The 21,800-nt window shown below is 39.7% G+C and overlaps 1 protein-coding gene across 3 annotated transcripts in view; it reads right to left on the reverse strand.

The window, feature by feature from the left end:
- TARBP1 (TAR (HIV-1) RNA binding protein 1) overlaps positions 1–15,426 on the reverse strand; it is a 34,668-nt gene extending 19,242 nt beyond the window's left edge. The window contains exons 1-13 of one of the 3 annotated variants that reach the window (XM_017817564.1): positions 14,583–15,426; positions 14,402–14,499; positions 13,888–13,957; positions 12,901–13,049; positions 11,636–11,688; positions 10,866–10,963; positions 9,651–9,786; positions 8,544–8,640; positions 7,543–7,632; positions 6,726–6,864; positions 5,292–5,388; positions 4,824–4,999; positions 584–681 (exon numbers count right to left, since the gene is read on the reverse strand). In XM_017817564.1, coding sequence (XP_017673053.1) covers positions 584–681; positions 4,824–4,999; positions 5,292–5,388; positions 6,726–6,864; positions 7,543–7,632; positions 8,544–8,640; positions 9,651–9,786; positions 10,866–10,963; positions 11,636–11,688; positions 12,901–13,049; positions 13,888–13,957; positions 14,402–14,499; positions 14,583–15,426 — 2,145 coding nt within the window. Of the gene's footprint in view, positions 1–583; positions 682–4,823; positions 5,000–5,291; positions 5,389–6,725; positions 6,865–7,542; positions 7,633–8,543; positions 8,641–9,650; positions 9,787–10,865; positions 10,964–11,635; positions 11,689–12,900; positions 13,050–13,722; positions 13,772–13,887; positions 13,958–14,401; positions 14,500–14,582 lie in introns of those variants that run through there. The other 2 variants (XM_017817566.1, XM_017817565.1) reach the window with 2 other exon arrangements.
- Between the last annotated feature and the right edge of the window lie 6,374 nt (positions 15,427–21,800).

The raw sequence follows: 21,800 nt of genomic DNA on the forward strand, positions 1-21,800 counted from the left end.
TCACATCACCCTTCCATTGCACTCATTTTTGGGACTGTCCACTAAAGAAACATGTACCTCCTCTCTCTCTCTCTCTCTCTCTCTCTCAAAAGCACTGTTCTTTGATACATTCAAAACATTATTTTTAAAGAAGTCAAATTCCTCTTCTACCATTAAGTCATTTTGCTTTAAAAGTCACAAGTTTCTTTGGGATATAAACTTAAACACTGTCCACAGCAATAAGCAGTGAAAGATAGTTAACAAAGATGATAACCAGGCCGTGTACTGAAAGTTTCCAAACTCCTAACATCTTACGTCCACAGCTATACAAGTAGATACAATGCAGTATATAATACTCACGATTTCTTACTATATTATTTCTTTAGATTTAAGAAGAAATAAGAAATGCAGACTAGACAGTAAAGATTACTTGTCAAGACTTTTTTTTATTTTTACTGTGCCCACTCAAAAAAAGTTAACAGAAATATTCCTATGCAAATTGACTTTCTAGGTGCTTCAAGATTTGATATAAAAATTAGGAGCAATGGTAAATCAAATTAACAAGCAAAACTACACCAAAGTATGCCTCATAATCATTACTTACAGTTTTTAACTCATCTGTAGTAAGACGTCGGAGAACAAATTCAAGAATACTCTCCACAGGTGTCACGAGAGATTTCCAGATAAAAAACAATACCCCATCTGTGTGGTGAAAAAAAAAAAATGTATTAGCATATAGAAGTACAATTCCCTTAAGAATTTTATTATATCATGCAGATTTAATTATGTTACAGAGTCAAAGTTATACAGCAATAATATTAAAATACCTAAGAATACCTTAAAACAACTTTACACTCTTCAGCAGTGTAAGCCATAGGGTTGAAAGAATCAAACCAGATTACATCCTTTCCAGAGATTTATCATGTATTAATGAACCAAAAACCATGCAAGACCGGAAGACCAAATTATAGTTTTCCAACTTTTCACACATATTTTTGTTTATTCCCAACTCTCTGCACAAACATCTTATTAATGAACTGACTCTGTGTGGTGGTTTGAAACTCCCAAGAATCTAATTTTTAAGTTCAAGCCCCCCTCCCACAGTTTGCCCCTGTGAGATGGTTTAGTGATGGTATGGACTTGATACCTTTTTCACCTCCTGTGGAGAGTTTTCAGACAAAACACAACCATTCGTTACTGGGGGAAGGGGAAAATACTTACAAAGGTTTATTTACACCCACATATATATTTACATTAAATTAAATTTCTCCTTTTCTTCAATAAAAGTCCAAGAAGAGAAAAGTCTTTCTGTCATCACTCCTCAGGCCACAGTTCCCTCATTTCAGTTTTCTTGTGGCACTGGTTAGTGTCCTCCATTTTTTCCCAAGGCAGCAGATTTAAGTATGGCAGTCAGGATTTTTGTTCTTACTTTGTGGAAATTCCAACCCCGAGCCCGAGCCTTCAGGGGATTTCCTTGTAGATCTTCACTCCTCTTGGGTTAGAACATTGAAGGCAGCTTTCAGTTCAGTCTTACCAAAGCTCTTCTGCTCTGTCTCAGCTCGTCAGCATGATAGAAGTAGCAGCAGCAGAGGTCATGGCCACCTCCTCCGCATTCCGTCCTGGCTCAGCTCTCAGGACGACTCTGGGTTTTTTCAGCTCCTCTCTCCCTCTCTCTAGCTGCTGCCGCATTTTGGGACTCCCTAAGGGTTTGGAAGTCCACCCCTCTTCAGGAAGTCTCTGGGTTTTGGGAAAGTAATACAGTCTTACCCCAAACCAGCTCTGTTGAGTTTTCCTCTGTTTTGTTGCCAGCTCTCCCTCCTGCAGGAACATCTCTGCGTCTTTCAGCCAGCTTCATGTTATCTCATTGCTACTGGCTATCTTTTGGCTTTTAGCCATCGCTGTCTCTGTTCAGGACTGCTCAGCTGCTGCTTTCAGTGTCTTCTGCTGCTGCTGACAGTAAGGAAACTCTTCCAGCTCTTGATTACGGGACCCGGTCCAGCTTTGACATTATACCCCTAGCCTCAGCTGGGGGCCCTTGGCCCCCAGAGGGGCTCACCGGCCCCCTGCTTCCTCCTGGATCAGATCATGGCTACCTACCTTCTAAAACTATCTTCACCACCTTCTCTTCCGTTTCTGTGGGTATGTAATTTCTGTAGGGCGCACGTGGACTATTGATAGGTCCAGCATTATCAGTGGGGCAAACCATTACTACCTCAGAGAAAAGGTTTTTCAAACCACCACACTCTGTAATAAGGAACAAAAGCTTTCATATCAATTAATTTTATGTGAGAAAAATATGGGTTTCCATTCCTAATATTTATAGATTTGGGGGTTTTTGGTTTGGTTGTTTCTTTTTTTTGCTGCATAGAAATAATTAATCTTCAGGTACAGAATAATCTTATGAGATTTCAGTCAAGTAGCTTTCAGGCTTAACATTGCAAAATGTGATACTTTCTTTAAGAAAAGGCTAGGCTACAAAGAATACCACATGTGCATAGCATTTCACAAACAAAAAGACACAAGTTTATCACACAAGGGAGGCAGGTGACTGGTAAAACATATTTAACCACAAACACACTTCAATCTGTCCTTCCAGGGTACGGGCAAGCTGAAAGCCAAAGAAGTAACATCTCAGTATGAAAACAGATTTAAAATACTCTGCATGACCATTTTGTTCTAAAAATATCTGTCATTAGCTTCAATATTTGGGAGTTACCCAGAGGTGATAGATACTGGTTTTTTTTCTGGAGTTGACCCTGAGTAACACTTCATGTAGCAAAACTATTATGAAATGGAAGACCGTCAAAAAGTGAAAATATAAAGGGACATATGTCAAGAAGTTCCAAATCCATATTGTACTTACGTTCAATATTCTCTATCAAAATAGCTCATTGCATTTCTAATGCTTAAATTGTTTAGAACAAATAGTTTAATTATGTCAGACTATTACCAAGTTTCATCATAAATCTCAAATCACTAAAACATCTTCTGCAAATTAAATTCAGAAATTCTTCAGATAAAACCCCATTTGTTTTGAGTGTAACACTATCAAAAATAATAGTTAGCAAAAGCCTACTGTTAAAAATAGTGAAATCTAACAATAGTAAAGACAGCAAGATCTGTCAAAGAATGCTGATTTCAGCATGTGCTTCAGTCATGTCTGTCCCCATTAAAATATTCTTAAATAAAACACTTCCTGCTTGCTGTTACTTTTGGTTTACAAGCTTAAATTCCTTAATTATTCCCTACTATTTTATAATTTTCCATTTGATAAACAGGACTTTTCACCTCCCATTTAATCAACACTGAAACACAACTTCTGTATTTTACAGAATTAAACTTCCCACCCCTCACCACAGTCAATTCACAGCTGCAGAGAAAAAAGATTTATTACTTTTTCTCCTGTGCAGAAGGAAGAAGAACAAAATAATTGTAGAAAATAATATAAGAAAAGTAATCCTCGTTCAACTTAAAATTACAAGTGCAATTCAGAAAGCCTCTTGAAAGACTGAGGATGGTACTGGAGTACCTGTAGGGACGTACAAAAGGATAGAAACACTACAGTGCTCAGCCTTCCCACACCTTTAGAACCTTGTTAGCGGAACTTAACATGCTATATCAGGTGTCAAAATTGCAAGGCAGGAACAATGTATTGCAGACACACAAGCAAGCACATAAAGAAATAAACAAGGAAATTAATTCTTCTTGATAGTAAAAATCTAATATGCGCTTGCATGTGTTTTGTAGGGTTTTGTTTCAGGTTTTTTCTAGCTTTGTGCTGTACACTGAATGCACAGTGGTAGCTGGGAAACGTCTTCCAGTTTAGTTTCATTTCAAGGAACTCACTTCAACAGTCAGAGACCATCTCCCAATAGGAACTTCAACAGCCTGCATAATTAATGCTCCATATTTCAAACAGCTAAAATTCAAGGGCAGCAGGGGGTTGAATGTATAAAGCACTTGTTAAAATGAGGGTAGGCATTTACTTCAGGGTTGCATTTCGACATCTATATGAAACCTGGATGTAGAAACTGAAATTGTTTTTGTTCCATGTGAGAGCCTAGATCTGTGGCTCCCCACTCCAAAATTACTCTCGTACTCCATGTTATAAGAACACTGAAAAAAATTAAAAAATAACCTGGGGAAACAGAAACCAAACACTAAGGTCCCTCTTGTCCCTGTTCAGCATCTAAATTCATGAAAATATTACGGCAATTTTTCATTTGCTTTCAGGAAAAACATACAGGTCTATTCTGGTTACAAACTGACCAAGTTCTCACAAAAGGAGTGCTAAGGACTCCATAGCTTTTGTTCAGACTGTCCTGAAAGGTCTACAAGTTAAAGTGCTTGATCTGAGGGAGGCCAAAACTCCCAGACTGACAGATCACCAGGCTTGTACTTAAGTGTGCACCTCTTAGCCTACCAGTCACCTCAGAAAACAGGATGTCCAGCACGATCACTTTATGCAGTTAGGGAAGACTCTGTTTGAATCACCTGTGGCAACTAAGCAGGTTAGGCCAGGTTTCCATAGTAACTTCTTTCTGAAGTGTCTAAATGATTTATGGAATTGACATGTTGGCAAAGAATAGGCCTATCAATATTTGCAATGGATAACAATTGCATTCCCAGAAGGTTTCCACGTTCTCAATTCCCAGTCCTTAAGATACCTGTAGGATTGGACCCACAGCTCAGTTTTATAACAGACATGCCAGAGTGTCAACTTTTACATTTACCACTTCTAGGCTAGTATTAATTTGACAATATAGCCATAAAACAGTAAATACTTTAGTTGTAATTAATACTATAAGTAATATAAGACACAGTATATGGAAGATATCACTAACCATCTTGCGCATTGGAACATTTTAACGAACGGGTCTGCAATAACTTCAAGAGAAGCTGTAGGCTTTTATCTGTTTTCAGAGTTGGTATGTAAGCATTACTGCCAAGTTTCATCAAGACATCCAGAAGAGGGTTCAAGAAAGCCTCTAGTTCAATCCATTCTATGTTGCTTTTTCCACTACACAAAAACAAAAATTAAAAAGAAAGTCTTCTTCTGAGTATCTGCCTTAAGTGCTGAAGTTACTTATGGAAATAAATAGGACACATTTCCAAGTCACTCAGGTATCTTTAGAAATGTTACTCAGTATGTTTGCAGCAACAGTTGGACAAGGTCTGAGGAATGATCAGGCTGACTGAAAGTCTGCAAAGAGAAGTGGACAGCTTCCCAACTTGATCAGGCTTCTACTGGATCCTTGAGGAGTGAGGGATTGAAAAAGAGAGAAATGTAAAATAAGGTATTTCATACTTACCTGTATTTATTCTTCATCTGCTCCACATCAGCAGCCAACAGAATCATGGTTGCAACAAGCTTAGCTTCAAACCAGTCAGGCATAAAGCAATTTTCTCCTGATTAAAGATAATTTAAGGTTTTCACAGTAACTAAAAAATACCTTCATATTGATTTCTAAAACTTCTGGTTTTGTAACTTACTTTAATAAATTAGTAGTACAAAACCAATTAATGTTAACAAGAGTGTTACTAATAAATTTTTGCATTCTTTAATCTAGACATAAACTAAACCAAACACAATTGTTTTTCCTCTATGCCTCAAAGAGAGGCACTAAACTCATTGGGCTTTATTCTGAAATCAGTTTTAGGAAATGTGTTATGCAGTAACATATATTATATAGTAGTTCCCAACTAACATTTCTATTGATTTTAAAAATACATTAGCATAATTCAAATTACATTTACCAAGAACATAATTCCACTACACTTCATCAGAAACATCAGCTGTGATTTTGACCAGCTAAAAGTTATATGAAGAACTGAAACTATTCCATCAAAAGGAAATTAGAAAAAAAAAACCAACTAACTTTCTTGGGCTGCAGGAAGCTTCTGAAGCTATTTATCATTAGCAAACTCTGACCTACTTTTTTTACTTCCTATATGTATATTATTTAAAAAATGTTCAATTTTGACTTTTGACATTCTAAAACCATATCAAGTTCACTATGACTGCAGTACTTAAGTAGCAAATAAGTGAATGCTACATAAAAGTCGAAGTATTAGAAAAAAAAAATCAATTTCCCATTCCTTTCAATGTATCTGAAAATAAACACTAAACTGAAGTTGTAATAATTTAAAACATGTCAGTGAACAAAGAGGTCCCTTTAGAATTTATCTGCACATTTATACATCCTACAAAGAACCTTCCTTGTTTATAATGTGTGGCAGCTCATCTGTTGCAAGCTGTCCAAATTCAAAAGAACATACTGCACAGGAAGGTGTGTAATGAGCCTCCAAGCTGCCAAACTATATGGCCTCTTTCTCCATAAAAACAGTCAGTGTTTTTACAAAGCTCTGCAGAAAAAAACAACAAAACCCTTATGTGTTCATATTTCCTTGTGCTTTCCTCCACCCCCACATTCCAGCATTTTCAGATACCACCAAAAATATAACACAATAAGTTTAATGGACAAGCATCAGTGCAGCATTAAAACTGAGTATTAAGACTTAACCTTCAATTAATACTGCAGGACTTCAATTTTTGAAGGAAAACTGGAATTAAAAAATAAGATTCAAACTTAGGAATCATGAATACCACAGACTGGGTAGTACTTGAACAGGTTCTGAGCTAATAACATTATAAACAAACAACTGTTCTAAAATCCGAGGGATTGTAATTTTTTGTTTAAATTATCTTAAAAATAGGGGGGTTTATTAATAAACATTTAACTTACCTTCAGATGCTGGTGTCTTAAAGTACTTTTCCACAAGACTGCGTACATATTGACATAATGATGATGTCTCTTGATGCTCAAAATCAGAAGTTACAGACTTTCTGAAGCATGTGTCATTCACGTGCAACCAACTGCAAAGCTACATTAAAACCAGTATGTTACTACTTAAACACATCTGCCAGCTGTGTACTGACACCGCTAACTTAACGGCGGCACACTGTTAAATATGAAATGTCACATCAACAAATCTACACTGTGAGAGGTGTTCAACAGAGCTACTTTGAGGCTTGGCAGGCTGCTCCCTTCTAACTCCACACAGAAAAAGGTTTTTCCAGACGGTAATTCAGAGCACACCTCAAAAAAAATCACTGGTACTAATATAAGAAAAAATACAACTCTTAAAAAATAAGCAAGATTGGTAAAAATTCCATTATCTCAGAAGGGCTTCTTCCAGTCAAGTGTTATCTAGTGAGACCTGCATTTTTTTTATTTTTTAATGCCAAAAATCAATGGAATAAGATGCAATGTACAGTATACATAACAAGAAGACACCATGCAAAAAATTTATCATTATAATTGCTGTACAACTAACCAAAACTTATGGCTACATAATCAGCTGCCTCCAGTAACTATATATAATTATTTCATCTTTGAATTCTTATTCACAGCATTTTACATCTTGCAAAGACATAAAACATATCCCATGAAAATTTACAATTTACAATCTCACTCTACATGGTATGCACGTTTTCCCCTCTGAGATTATCCTGTTATTTCTGCTGGGTTTGATGAACATAAAACCAGTTTCAGTTCTCACCTCTGTCCATAACAAAGTATCCCTCCTTAGGGACTCCTCTGGTCTAAGGGACAGAAGAAAGCTTGCAACTTCTGGGAGGGACACTTTCTCCTGAAGAAATTAATCAAAATACAATAGCTGTCAACATAATATACAACACATAACACCTACATAACAAAAAGTTTGCCTTTCACTGTCTAGTTTCAGAAAAAGAAATTTACTTCTTCATTTTCATGAGGAAGATTCATTTTTGCCTCTTTAGGACCAACTTATCTTTACCAAGGAAAAAACTTATTTTTCCCAAGTGTTAAAGTCTACCTGAAAATTAATAAATTACTAGAAGAATAGTGCTATTCACTGATGACACCTTTTAAGTGAATGTGCAGAAATGATTAAGAGCCATTGGTAAGTACTATTTCTGTATTTCTAAAAGGAAATTCAGACAGGTTTACAGCTGTAATACACAACATGGAAGACTGTCTATTCATTTAGAAAGCAAGTATGTTATAAAACAAATAAAGCATGAATACTTTGACTACTGAATAACAAAGACTGTGCTAGTTCAGCAGTGATGTAGTTTTATTATTCTGGTATTATGAATAATAATGGTAGTTTTATTATTATGGTATTATGAATACTTTTATCCTCTTATGTACTGCAGGAAAGTCTATTTAGTTTCTATCTCTTAAAACCTGAGTTTATACAGTAAATATAGAATAATATCTCATTATGATAACTACCACATGAAAACGCTACAATAAAAAAATCAACTAATAAACACTAATTAAAAAATACCTTTTATTAAAACCAAAGTTAACAGAGGCATATCGTACTCACATACCACAATTTAAATAATGAATAAAAAAAAATTGCAAGTCCAGCAAAATAAGTAATTCCATGTTGTATCTAGCAATCTTTTGAATACTGATTACCCCATAAAAAAAAGCATTACTACTGTATTTCTATTACATCAGGGAAAAAGAAAAAACAAAAACCAAACCAAAAAAACCCTCCAAACTGACCACATCTGTCAAATGCAGAGTTGTTTGAAGAAGATAGCACTGAGCAGCTCCACGCAACAAAATCTGATGTGTAATCATAGTACACTGGAGGACATTTCTGGAAACAGGAAAATACACACTGTATAAAACACACTCTTAAAAACGTAAACATTTTCATATATTTTCTAATTATTAACCATTCTCAATACACTGAATTGCATTGAACAACATATTCTACTAAGTATGACACAAACACTGCCTGATCAGACACCATACAATCCAGCACCAAGGCTACTGCTACAGGTACTTTCAAACACCTATATTAAAACTTGGATGAGCATACACCTGACAAAACAAAAAGGGAGGGAGGAGGGAACAAAATCAAAGCTAAAGGAACAATTCCCACAATGACATCAGTTCAAACTGATAATTTAATATTTGCATTTCTATCTGTAACAAATATAGAAATAAAATACGTTTGCCATCAAATTTTCACTCGAGTAGAAAACTGAAAAAAACCTCCAATGATCTTTTATTAGCAGAGGTGTGTCTGAATTTTTATTTCCTTTTCTTTTTCTAAACTGCTTCTATGCAATATTCCTTCAACCATGAGTAAGATTTTATTTAAAATCTCAAATTTGATTAAACTGGAATGACAACTGATTTTTAGTGGCTCTAGTAAGTGAAAGCAGACACTTAGGAAATATCAATGTGATTAAGATCAATACTGAGGCCAAGAACTTTTATCTAGCCTTTTATTTACAAATCTTTCAGTTTCCCGCAGCCTCAACTTCTATTAAACAAGGTTGCAACGTAATTAGAATAAAAAGAAGTGTGATATATATCAATCAGGAAGCATGGAAGACCAGGGAAAAATTATGCTAAAAAAGAAGAAACTACAAAGATCTAAAATGCAAAACACTCATTTTTTTAAATCACACAGAGATATAAATACATTACTTTTTGAACTGCTTTCCTCTGCAAACTAGACATAAAGGAGAACCTTCCACTCCCATGCACAACCATCCTTTCAGAAGTAACAAACATGAATTAAATCCTGGCTCTCCAGATTGTCAGCGCATTTCTTTGGAAGGAGTCTGTAAGAACACAACACAGTGTATATTTTACCTTAAAGCATGAAGTCCTTCAACGCCAAGTACTTTACATGCAGGGATAGATGCCAGAGCCATAGAAAGAAACAAAATGGGAACAGCACACCAATGCCTACTTGTCATCTTCTGAATAAATTTTAACAGGAAGCTACCTTAAAATAAAAGTAAACAAACAATCCAAAGTGATTTCTTGTTCTCCAATGCATTTCAATAACATGGACCCCAGCAGAAGATTTATGATAATTTCTGACAATTAAATGAAAGACAACAAAATTACATTCCAAAGAAGTCTGTCATTAAGGTAATACGATAAGGAGAGAACCAGAACGATACCTAATATTGGCTTTGGTAATCTGCATTAACCACCATATTCAGGAATGGAATTTTAACTCTGATTGTTCTGAGTACTGAACAATGCCTTTTTTAAGCTGCTACTCAGTTTGTGTGATGGCAGACCATAGTACACAGTGATTCAACCTGTTTAATGGATGCTGGCATGGCCAGAGCAAGCCTCGATAAGCATCTGCAGTCAGTGGAAGCAGGCCACCCAGTCTCAGGATTGCTAATCACAGACCTTCCATTTTGTGATAAAATACATGTCTTGGGACTGGGCAGAGAAACAGGGCATCTACTGCATTACAAATATATGTTTCCTACCAGAATATGTACCTGTAGATACAGGGTGCTGAACAGAGCTGGTTCTATCCTTATTTAATCCAATAAGACCAGATATTAAATTCTGGTCTGTCAAAGGATGCTCCTTCTTTTCAGCCTACACTAAAACTAAAGTTTGGAACAATCTCAGAACTCTTCCTCCATCCAACCTCACAACAAAAGAATCCCTATTCAGCTTCTGTTTCAGCACTTGGACTGGCTCTTTTGAATGCCTCACTACCCAGGTCATGACTAAAAAAGTCTGGCAGATAAAGAAAAAAGAATCTGCAAATACTGTTCACCTTCAGAACTTTGAAGCCTGTTTTGCTTTTTTTTTTTTTTTCATTAAAAAAATGTAAGTCTGCTTCAGTTTCCCCCTAAAACAATTTCATAACTTAATACTGCAGCATCCCTTAAAGCCTCTGAAGACCTTTCTTTCCTCTGGAAAATCCACTGCCAGGAAAACTACTCCTTTTTTCTCTCAAGTAAATGTTTACATGAGATACAGAAAATGGGTCCATAGTTTTTATTTAGTTTCTTTACATAAAAAAAAGATAAAGGTGAAACTGAAACATACCTTTTTCTTCTTCTGGAAGAAGCATGAAATAAGTAGCCAAAAACTTCTGTAGCTTCATTCCCAAAGGAGGACAGGCTCCTATTAACTGGCTCGGTGTCCTGCTGGGTTTTAAAACATCAAATATACAACTGACATATGACAGCATATACCAGCTTTAATATTAGATTTAAGAGATTTAATCTAAAATCTAAAATTTAGAATGTTTACGATTGTCCCTAAACAAAAGCAAAGTGTTATTCAGTAGTTAATTGCAGAATCTGCTAAACAGGCCATAGACATGGGAGTGCAACTCCTCAAATTCTTCTCTGCTCCTTATATATTTACAACAAGAGAGGTCAATGTCATCTGCCAACCACAAATAGTGTCCTGTAAAAACCCACTTCCAGCAGTTATGAATTGGCAGTAATCAGAGTAGTCCTCCTTTCTGTGTGGCAAGAAAACGAGAACGTAAAAAAAATACACCACTAAGTTAATAATTTATCCTCTCTCACTTCATTTCCAAATTAATATTTCAAAACAAGCTGCAAAATAGGACCTTGAGGCATCCTATGTTGCTATTACTAGGATTAAATTGAACCTACTTTATCTTACTCATAGCTACCCACCTTTCCTGAAAAACTCTTTACCTGTTTAGCAGCACCTTTTTTTTGTGTTTTCCTTTAGCTAAGATTTTACCCGCATACTAAAACCAGTATTATTAGAACACATGTCCAGCAATCAAGAAATTAAATAAACAAACAAACAAATAAATAAATAAACCACTGATTTACCTGCTGTAGAGGGAACTTTCTGAGAGGGCATCCATTAATGGTCCAATAACAAACTGATAAAAGAAAATAAGAACAATGGCTAAATGTACATTTGAAAGGCACTGTTACATAGAGGCTAACTAAACTTATTTCACTAGACTTTAGAAGAACAGAGTCAGAAATTAGAGAACACTCTTGCCAGTAGTAAATAGTAGGAGCAAAAAGAGGAGGTAACTAAAGAGAAGGGGGACCAGGAGAGTAAACAAGCAAAGCGATTTTTCCAGCAGATACATTTCAGAGAGTATTGTGAAAGGTGTAGGCAAATAAGGAATCCTTTTGGGAAATGGACAAAGATATTTAAATATTAAATAAAAGAATGACTAGGATGGAACATAGATGCAATGATTTAGGATGTATATTAAGGTTGACTTCATTTCAAGTTACTCATTAAGAGGCTGACTTAATTTGACACTTTACCTAACAAAATAGCACAGAGACCTGCGGCACCAGCTGGTCACGCAGAGACTCTGCAGAACCCAATAGACAATGAGAAGACCCCAGACCAAAAACAACTGCTGGACCAAGAGGCACGTGCAAGGCACACGAAGAGCGGGTGCACAGACTGTAAGGGTACAAAATCCCAAGGACTCTTCTGTTCAGGCTCCTTCTACGGAGGCATCAACAGGAGCTCTTATCATGTCATGTACCACGATTAAATTACTTAAAGGAACCAGTCATCTGGGGCTCTGCTATAGGAAACCCAGGGTAGAGTTGGTAAGGAAAACCTGTCTGAGTGAAGTGAGTGTGGGGAGTCAAGCAGGGACCCATTGGCTCACTGGAGCCACCCATTGTGAGAAGGCTTCACTCACAGCACTTGAAGTCTCAGGGGGTGTGAGTGTGACTCCCAGAGTGACATCCGAATGGTCAGACAGGAACACTTCCTTAACACGGGGAGCTCTGAAAATCTGAAGCATCTATCACTCCTATGACCATTTCAGTTCTGGCAACAAATCTCAATTAAAATGGGAGCCAACTTTAGTTAGAGAGCATTAGTTTGAAATGTGGGAATGAATGACTGCACTCAAAAACATATTCTCTCTAGCCTGGCCATTTTTCAAGTAATTACATATTTGACACTACTTACAAATATTGCTATCAGTCGCACAGCTAAATAAATTACTTTTACAGAATGTGTCTGGTTCCAACACTACTAAAGCAATTAGTGTTAAGATATATTACAAATTAAAACATTTGTTTATTCAGGCAAGTAACAGTAACACCCTTACCTCCAAAAAACCAAGAGAATTTGGAAGATGCTTTGTTTCATAAAGCTCCAGAAAATGAAGAATGCCTTCCTTTGTCAATGTTTTATTCTCACTCTCAAACATTCGTTTATAAATGCACATATGCCACGATGGGTGAAACAGCCAACAACCTGTTACAAAAGGAAATTCTTCTAAACTGACACAGAAATGACAGTGACACATTAACACACTAACACACAACATACTGACATTTCAGTCAACATTATAGTCTACTCACTAGATAAGTCAAAAAGATGACTATAGCTATTAATTTATAAAAACACCCTGCTTAATCTAATACAAAAAAAATTAACACATTTTTTTCAAACTTACCCCCTACATTATATTAGTTACAAATTAAAATTACTATAAAGGGCAAAAGCCACATCCTTTTTCCTGCAACTCCACTTATACCAATATATTTACCTGCAATACTTTCACATTAATAGTCTTCCCACTTTACAAATCTCTAACATCTTGCACTGCCTAATTACGTGTGCTCTGTTTTGCCCTAGACATGCTGCCTCAACACTCATTTTCTTTATTCTCTCTCCATTTCTAACGAGTTAGGTTTTTTTTTTTCCCTTTTACAGAGTTGTGCAGGTGACTTGGCTACTAAGACCCACTTCAATATTCTCTGGTTTTATTTTCGCATTAGCTTAAGTAAAGCAAAACACAGTGGAAAATGATCATTTATTTGGGTCTGCTGACAGAAAAATAGTATTACAATATAACATAATAAGCAATAAGCATATATTAGGATTTCTTCTCAGAAAAGGGTGGCCACTGCCTATGCATATTTACCAAGCATACAGCAGACCAACAAAAACTGGAACAGCCACTCAGAAAACACCTAAAATAAGAAAAAAAAAACAGCAAAAAGCTGCTACTAAAACAGCAGAAGAAAACAGAAAAGTGTAACTTAACTGCCCAATATTTAAAGATGTACCAGAAAAAGTTACATCTTACCTTTGTCCTGTGATATGGCATGCTCATATAAACTGTTTAGTTTTGGTAATACTGGCTTTATAACATGGATCTGAAAAGCAAATTACAGGTAATGTAAATAGTTTACATCTCAGACCTAGGAACTGTCAGTTACTCTTGAGCTAGAATTTACTATCAATACAATTAATATAGTAATTGACAACAGAAGTGCATTTAAATAAACCTGCAATGCCTGTGGTATGTAACAGTTGCAGTTTAGCACTAAAGAAAATCCAGGTATTACTTTCTTAGCTCAATCCACTACTTTAACCAGATTTATTCCACAGTTAGAGTTCTGAATTTATTCCCAATGAATGACACGTGCTGTGTTTGAAGTATTTAAAAGCTGAAACAAAAATATCACTGTTAATGCTTACTTAAGACACCCTCAATCACCAAAACTGGAAATACTTTGCCCAATAAAGACACTTACAGTACATATGCCAGAAATTAGTGAGTACGTCTAAGACAGGCGCAGATTCTACAGCGCTCCTACCTGGTTTCCTTCCAAAGTTTCCATTATCAAAATGTAAGTTTCCCAAAACTGCAGGAGTTGCTCATTCTTCTCAGCAGACCACCAAAACAGACTCGACTCTGACACAAAAAGAGGAGGACATAGGTTCCTCCTCGGCCCGCAGCCCGGGCCGTGCTCCCCTCCCGCTGCCCGCCGGCCGTACCGTGTCCGCCGTCCGGGGGGCAGCGCAGCTCGGCGCGCTGGCCGCCGCTCAGGTCCAGCGCTCGCTTCAGCAGGTAGCGGGCCCGCTTGCGGCACAGCCCGTCCCGCTCCGTCAGGCCCTCCTGCACCACCCGCCAGAACCGCGGGCACAGCCGCGCGTCCAGCCCCGGCTCCGGCCCGGGCGGGCCCCTCGGCAGCAGCGCGTCCGCCAAGGCGCTCAGCGCCAGCAGCGCCCTCCCGGCCCGCGGCGTCCCGCCCGCGCCCAGCAGCCCCTCCCAGACGTGCGGAAGCGCCGCGCCGTTCCCGCCCAGCGCCGGCAGCAGCCGCCCGGCCACCAGCGCCGCCGCCGCCTCGCCCTCGCCCTCCTCCCGCACCAGCGCCAGCGCCGCGGCCACGCACCGCGCCACCAGCGCCGGCTCCTCCAGCCGCGGCGCCGCCGCCACCAGAGCCTCCACCGCCGCCTCCTCCGCGCCCGCACCGCCGCCCGCCGCCAGCTCCGCCAGCGCGTCGCGGGCGAGCCTTGCCGCCAGCGGCGCCCCGCACAGCTGCACGCAGTGCCGCAGCGCGCCCCGCGCCGCCCGCGCCGCCCGCAGCCGCTCTCCGCACCCCGCCGCCCCGTCCCCGCCGCGCAGCAGCGGCCGGCACCGCTCCAGCGCCACCTCCCAGGCCGCCCGCCGCAGCGCCTCCGCCTCGCCCGGCGGCGGCGGCCCGCCCGCGGCCAGGCGCTGCAGCAGCAGGCGCAGCGCCTCCGCCCGCTCGGCGGAGAGCGGCGCGCACACCGCCCGCAGCAGCGCGGCGCGGTCCCCGCAGCGGGACAGCAACGTGTCTGCCAGCACCACCTCCATCGTGCGGGGGGAGCCGGGGGAGGAGCGGCGCCTCCGCGGCTGCGCAGGCGGGGGCGGGCGGGGCCCCCGAGGAGCGGCGTGCGACGAAAAAACAGTATGGTTAAACCATGGTTTGGCGGTATGTTTGCGTTTAAAATATTCTTCATCTTCAGGTCATAACATTTTTTAAAGCCAGTTTTCACTTAAACAAACAAACAAACAAACCAGAACCCACAAAACATCAAGCCTTTCGAGAGGACCTAAGGGGGGGACACCAAGCTGAACACGAGCCAGCAATGTGCCATTGAGGCAGAGAAGGCAAATGGTATCCCGGCCAGCAGGTGGAAGCCCGGAGTTTTTCCCCTCTATTCAGCACTAGTAAGGACACCCCTCTAGTGCTGAGTCAAGTTCTGGACTCCTCAAATGCAAGGGGTACACTGACATAGTGGAAAGGGTCCAAACTTAAAGCACAAACGGTAATGCAGGAGTCTCTCTCTGAACATCAGAAAACATTTTTTCTGTGAGGTGATCCAGCACGGGCACAGGTTGCCCAGAGGAGTTTCCCTCCTTGGAAGATACTCAAAACCCATCTTGGACATGGTCCTGTACAACTGTCACTAGATGACCCTGCTTGAGCAGGAGGGCTGGACCACACGACCTCAGAGGTCCCTTCCAATCTGTTCTGTGATTCTGTGCTGCTGTGAAAAGTGAGATGGGCACCACCTGTTCAGCCCTGTTGTGCCAGCGGCCAAGGGACTGGTTGCAGGGGAAGTCACATCAGCTGCGTGGCTCCCGCACTAGCACTGGGGGGAAAGCGACTGGAGGGCTCTAGCCCTTGGGGTTTTGTGGTGCCGTGCTCCCCCATGACACTGTACCCACCTGCATGAATGTTCCTGGTCATGGTGACTGCCAGACACAGCCTGGACCCTTGTGTGCTCTCATGGGCTCAGCATGAGGGGGCCTAATGGAGACATCTCAGGTGTGGACCCCTGGCTTGAGGGGGTGAAGTTCCTTCGTTATATGCCATAGAAACTCTCTTTACTCTTCATGCACATTACAATGCAAGACCAGGCAGGAGTAATACACAAAATACCCAGTTTTCCCACCTATCACGGTTGTTCTAACCATTTATGACAAAAGAAGTTGTTGAAACCAGTCTGTGTTCTCATCACAGCATACCACAAGTCTGCCTGAATGCCTTGTGTCTTCCTCAGAAGGTCAGAGGCATTCCTGGACACTGACTGTGCCGTCGGCTTGTTAGGAGGGTCTAGGCCACCAGCACTGAGGCCAGAGAACAGCTCCCATGCAGTTCAGTGTACTGGTGCAGCCAAAACCTAATTAAGAAAATCAAACCAATTTCTGGTAAGTGTAAATTCACTATGTAAAATTACAATTCCTGTTAAAAAAAATTTAGAGATCGACACCTCAAAAAATGGTGGCAAACTACTCTCCTAGAAGATGTAGTTATAGGAAAAGGCAAACCTGGAACCTTCTGTTCCTGTGAAAGCAATGAACAGCAAATTTCCTGCACAGCAGCACAGATACAACATGGTTTCTAGTGGGCATGTGCATTACCTTGGCCAAGCCATAGTTGCTTAGAGTCTAATGAAGAAAAAACTGCAAGTTTTCTGAGTGAGCTTCCACTTGATCACTCCTCTTTCACATGAATAGTCTCTCCTTTTCCTGGCTATGCATTTTAGAAATTTTAGAAATTTGTTTTGTTTGAGATTCTACTGCTTGCAAAATGGCTGAAGCGTCTTATTAGAAGTGAACCTACAGAGTGATGGCATATTTCCAGAATATGCAATCTATTCTGGAAAAAGACAGTAGAAATTAATTATTTTAAACCCAGTAGCTAACCCAGTTTCCACATGCCTTACCACTTTGCATGTGTTCTGTTACATATCAACTAAAGAATATAGGAGAAGCTCAAGAAAACAGTCCAAATGATACATTTTACTCAAATTTAAAGTAAAACTAAGTACTTTGTTTCACACACAGAAACATGTTTCATAGGAGAAAATATTACAATGTATCTTAGTAAACAGGATGCTTACAGTTTAAATCTCTTCCATACCATAATATATGTTTGTTTACTTTTCTATTTGCTCTGATGTCTTTAGTAATTTTTCCATTTCCTACTTATAGCATGCAGTCTGATGAATTGTGAGTGTTTCTTTTATCAGGCTTGAAAAGGTGCTGAGCACTTTTTATTTCAATCTTACTCTTCCCTTCCAGGCATTTGTAAGACTTAAACAAATGAAGCGTTAAAGGTCTGCACAACAACTAGTAATCAAAACGGAATAAAATATACTAGGTGCTGTGCTACTTCTCCATTCCTGTCTGAATTCTGCTTTGCCTTTATTTTTATCACAGTGGGGTGCCAAATCTAACACCTTATTACATCAAGTTAAACAACAGCATTTAAATTTGAACTATTCCACTGCAGATCATATTGTCAAACAAAAAAGGAAATCAGGCTTGGGGAGTTTCTGAATCGAACATTACGACAACAAAATAAAACAAAATAAATAAACAACAACAACAACTAAACCAGAAAGGTGGATATGGACTTAAGAGAGAGAAAATGAGCAAGAAGCAGCATTTTGTAATTTTCAGATGGCAAGAGTCACACCACTCACACCCTCATACCATACTTGTTGTGTCTTCATGCTATGACCCTAAATATGTGCATTCCAGCTCTACAATTCCAACACATACCCCTGCCCCACCAAAGACTGTGTCCTGTTCTTTTTTCTATGCTTTCCAAGTTTATCCCAAGCCCTTCCTGCCTTCTTTCCAAGCCAACCCTTTTCACAGTCCTATTTATAAGGTATCCTGTATTCCCTGACCTGTCCAGGTCCCTTCCAACCTTAGGGGTTTTTTGTGGGTTTTTTGTTTGTTTGTTTGTTTGTTTTTGGTAGTTTTGGTTGGTTGGTTGGTTTTTGTTTTTTGTTTGTTCTTTTCTTTTGGTTTGGTTTGGGTTTTTTTTAGAGAGGACAGCCTGTAGCTGCTTGCTTTATTTCTGCCAGACAAGATATTCTCCCTCAATCAGAGCAATCTATTTTAATAATGTAAGACTAAGAGGAATTACCTGAAGGATCAAAAGCATCCACCATAATTGCAGACAGCCCTGAAATAAATGGCCAGTATGAACATGTCCTCTTCACAGGCCACTACTATCTACAGGCCACAATATACTTCTCAACTCCTTGTAACAGATGTAGGGCTTACTGCAGACTCCTTTCCCTTTACCAGGGTCTTTCAGTGCCATTTAATACTGTTAATGAGCCTATGGGAGAACAAAGATGAGAAGCATGTTATTGTTGATTCTTATCTGAACTTTGTAGCGGCATCTTTGCTGACGGTTTGAGTTTCCAGCAAATGTATACTTTTTCTTGTGTAAATGCTTTCCCTTGTGATCATACGAACAGGCAATTCTATACCAGGAACAATTTGTGGATGATCATTCCAGTGGTTGGTTGTCTTAGAAAAGGATCATGGACAAAAGTGCAATATAAACTACAGAATCTTGGAAATCCCCACTTACCATTTTGGAAGGATGTGTTATACTCTTGCCATAAAGACACTGCTAAGGTACTGAGGCAGCACCTTAGATTATTAGAACCCAGGCCAAGTATATGTCTTTAAAAAGTTTAGTTTTGATGATGGTTTTAGATCACACAAAATACCTTTTGTCTCATGAAAGTCCCATACTACCACCTGCACATTTACAGGTAATTCTGCACAATTCATAAGAAGGAGGGCTCAGCTGACCCTGCAGTGTGACTTTCTTTCCTTGCTAGATTGTGTTTGTATAGTGTAAGGTCTCTAGATGGACTGGATATGTAACACAGCCTTTTCTCTTCTCTCCCACTGCATGCAGGAGAAGAAAATGGGAGATTTCTGAAAGAGTTATGCAGAAAATTGGCCACCACATCCCTATCCCACAACAAAGAAGTGAAAAGCACAGATGTGCTCCATACAATAAACCTTACCTGTTAGTTAGGTATATTCACATACTCTTCTAGATTTCCTCAGTGCTGCTGTGCAAAAAAACAGTAATGCACATAGCTGGTACACGAATCTCACTCCAAAACAGCACTTGTGCTGAGCAGCATAGATGGGAAAAGAGACCAGATATTATGGCAAAGGTTCATACCCAAGTACAGACATATATATATCTTATAGATTTAGGTGAAGCTTGACAAGGTGGGTGGAAGTAGAAGGATTAAAAAGGGACTGTTACTGAGAAACTTCTCCTCTCTGCCAGGGGATAAGGAAAAAGGGAGCTACAAGAGGTGAGAAAGGTAAAGAGGAAAGTCACCTCATTTTTGTCAGTTTGCCTTAAAGTCCTTGAACCCCCTTGCTAAGAGAGATAGAGGCAGAATTGTTCTAACTGAAAGAGGAAATTGTTGATATGCAGCCAGGAAAGCTAGTCACGACATTTCCACTAGGCGGTTGTGCTGTTATCTCCTGACCCTCTAGTACTTGTTTCATTTGCCTTCCTACCCCCATCCCCAAAAACATTTCTTCTGGCTCTTTCATGTCACAGTGCAAGTATGTCTTACTCTTTACCACTTTAAAATGAGATTCAGCTTGTCCGTCCAGCTAGTCTCTCCCTCCTCCCTTTAATTTCTGAACTTATTACCCACATACAGTGAGCATGTCCTCTCCAGCATCCCAGTCTGATTTGTATATCCCAATCTGATTATACTGTCTACTGTTATTACAGTATGTCAGCTATCACTGCTCACAAGCTACCTGTTAAGTAACTAGCTCCACATTTGTCTCCCCAAACACCATTGTGAAAGATGAACAAACCCTGTATCTTGCAAATTCTATCTGCAGAATTTCCCCCAAACAGGCACATTCCTATTTATCCACAAACTTAAAATTATTGTCTGGCCTGTCAGCGTACCACATCCATATCCCCTGCCCTGGCTTAACAAAAGCAATTTTACCCTAATTAGATCTTGCTGCTGTGAAGATCTGTTTATTAGCCTGCTATTTTGACCTTGCCACCTCTCCCTTTATGTCCTTCTGCTGGCTCCCTCTTCTGTAATACATCAAACACATGCTGTTGCTTTCCCTTTTCCCTTTCCAGACCCATTAGTTCATTCTTCCTCATCCTCTTATCTAATAACCAAGACATTGACTTTCACACTGATCTACCCTGTGACCTACCTGTCAGTCTTAATTGTCCATATATTAGTCTTTCAAGTAAGACAGTGTTTTTCTCATACTAACTCCCACCTCATTTTTCTCTGTTATAAGCCAAACAACCCTTTGTTGTCACAATGACACGAATTTTAGGCCACACATGGTCTATGCCCCTCTGTGGTCTATGGCCTTTTATGTGTACTGATAAGCTGATTCCCTGTCTGTGTGTATCTTGTCATTTATTTGGGCTGGGTATTTTTCCTGGTGACAGTCAGTACAATACTATCAGTAAAGAGTAAGGATAACACTAATTTCGATAAATAAATAAACAAAACCAGAAACCAGCAATGTGTCAAGCCACAGGGAAGGAAAGCAAAAGTAGCCTAAGTTTTGTAACTGAACATCTATGAGGAGGAGAATAAAAGGTGTCCCACAGAGATAAGTGCTATGAGAACTGTTTGTAACCTTTCATACTTCCCCACATACAATCAGAACTGTTCAGACATTGAAACTCATGAAGAGTTAGTTCAGCTCTGGCTGTAGCTACAGATTTTTCCATCAGACCCATGTCTGAAGGACTCAGACACAAGAGTGAAGCCTTGACAGTCTCTGCAGAACAGAAGATGGTGCTGTTGTCACTGACATTCAAGTTTTGTGCCTTTCAAGTTTTTTTTCTGGTGAAAAGAAAGCAAGTGATAGAGAAGAAAAAGAGAGGAGAGAAAGTAAAAGGAAAGGTACAGGAAGAAAGGTAACTGCCATTTCCTGGACTTTTTTTCACTGGAGAAATTTAGAAACTCAAAGAGAAGAATGATAAATGCACAGAAAACCCAAAGGACTATCTAAAAGAGAGATTAGATCTGGAATTTTCAAGAGATGTAGTACAGAGGGAGGTGTAAAAGTAATTTGGAGAAGCAGAGAGGGCAGCACAGACCGTATGCAGGATACACTCTTCCTCATTTCCCTGAAGATGCTGTAACTGAGGCTTAGGAAAGTGTTGAATACCGTCAGTTCCCCAGTGACTCCAAAAGGAGTTACTATTGACCATCATCACCTGGGAAGGTCAGGTAAGTGTGTATCAAGCCAGATATTTGAAAACAGAGACATAAAAAAACAGTGGGAATTTTAAAAAAATATCTTTAAATAATTGAGAGGAGAAGGAGAAAGAGCAGAATCAGGCAGGCAGCGAAGAGCCCTGACTGCAACATGGGCCTTCTTGCACTGAATCATGGACT

The sequence above is a fragment of the Lepidothrix coronata genome, unplaced genomic scaffold (genome assembly GCF_001604755.1).
Source record: "Lepidothrix coronata isolate B3197 unplaced genomic scaffold, Lepidothrix_coronata-1.0 Scaffold61, whole genome shotgun sequence".
Classification (NCBI taxonomy): domain Eukaryota; kingdom Metazoa; phylum Chordata; class Aves; order Passeriformes; family Pipridae; genus Lepidothrix; species Lepidothrix coronata.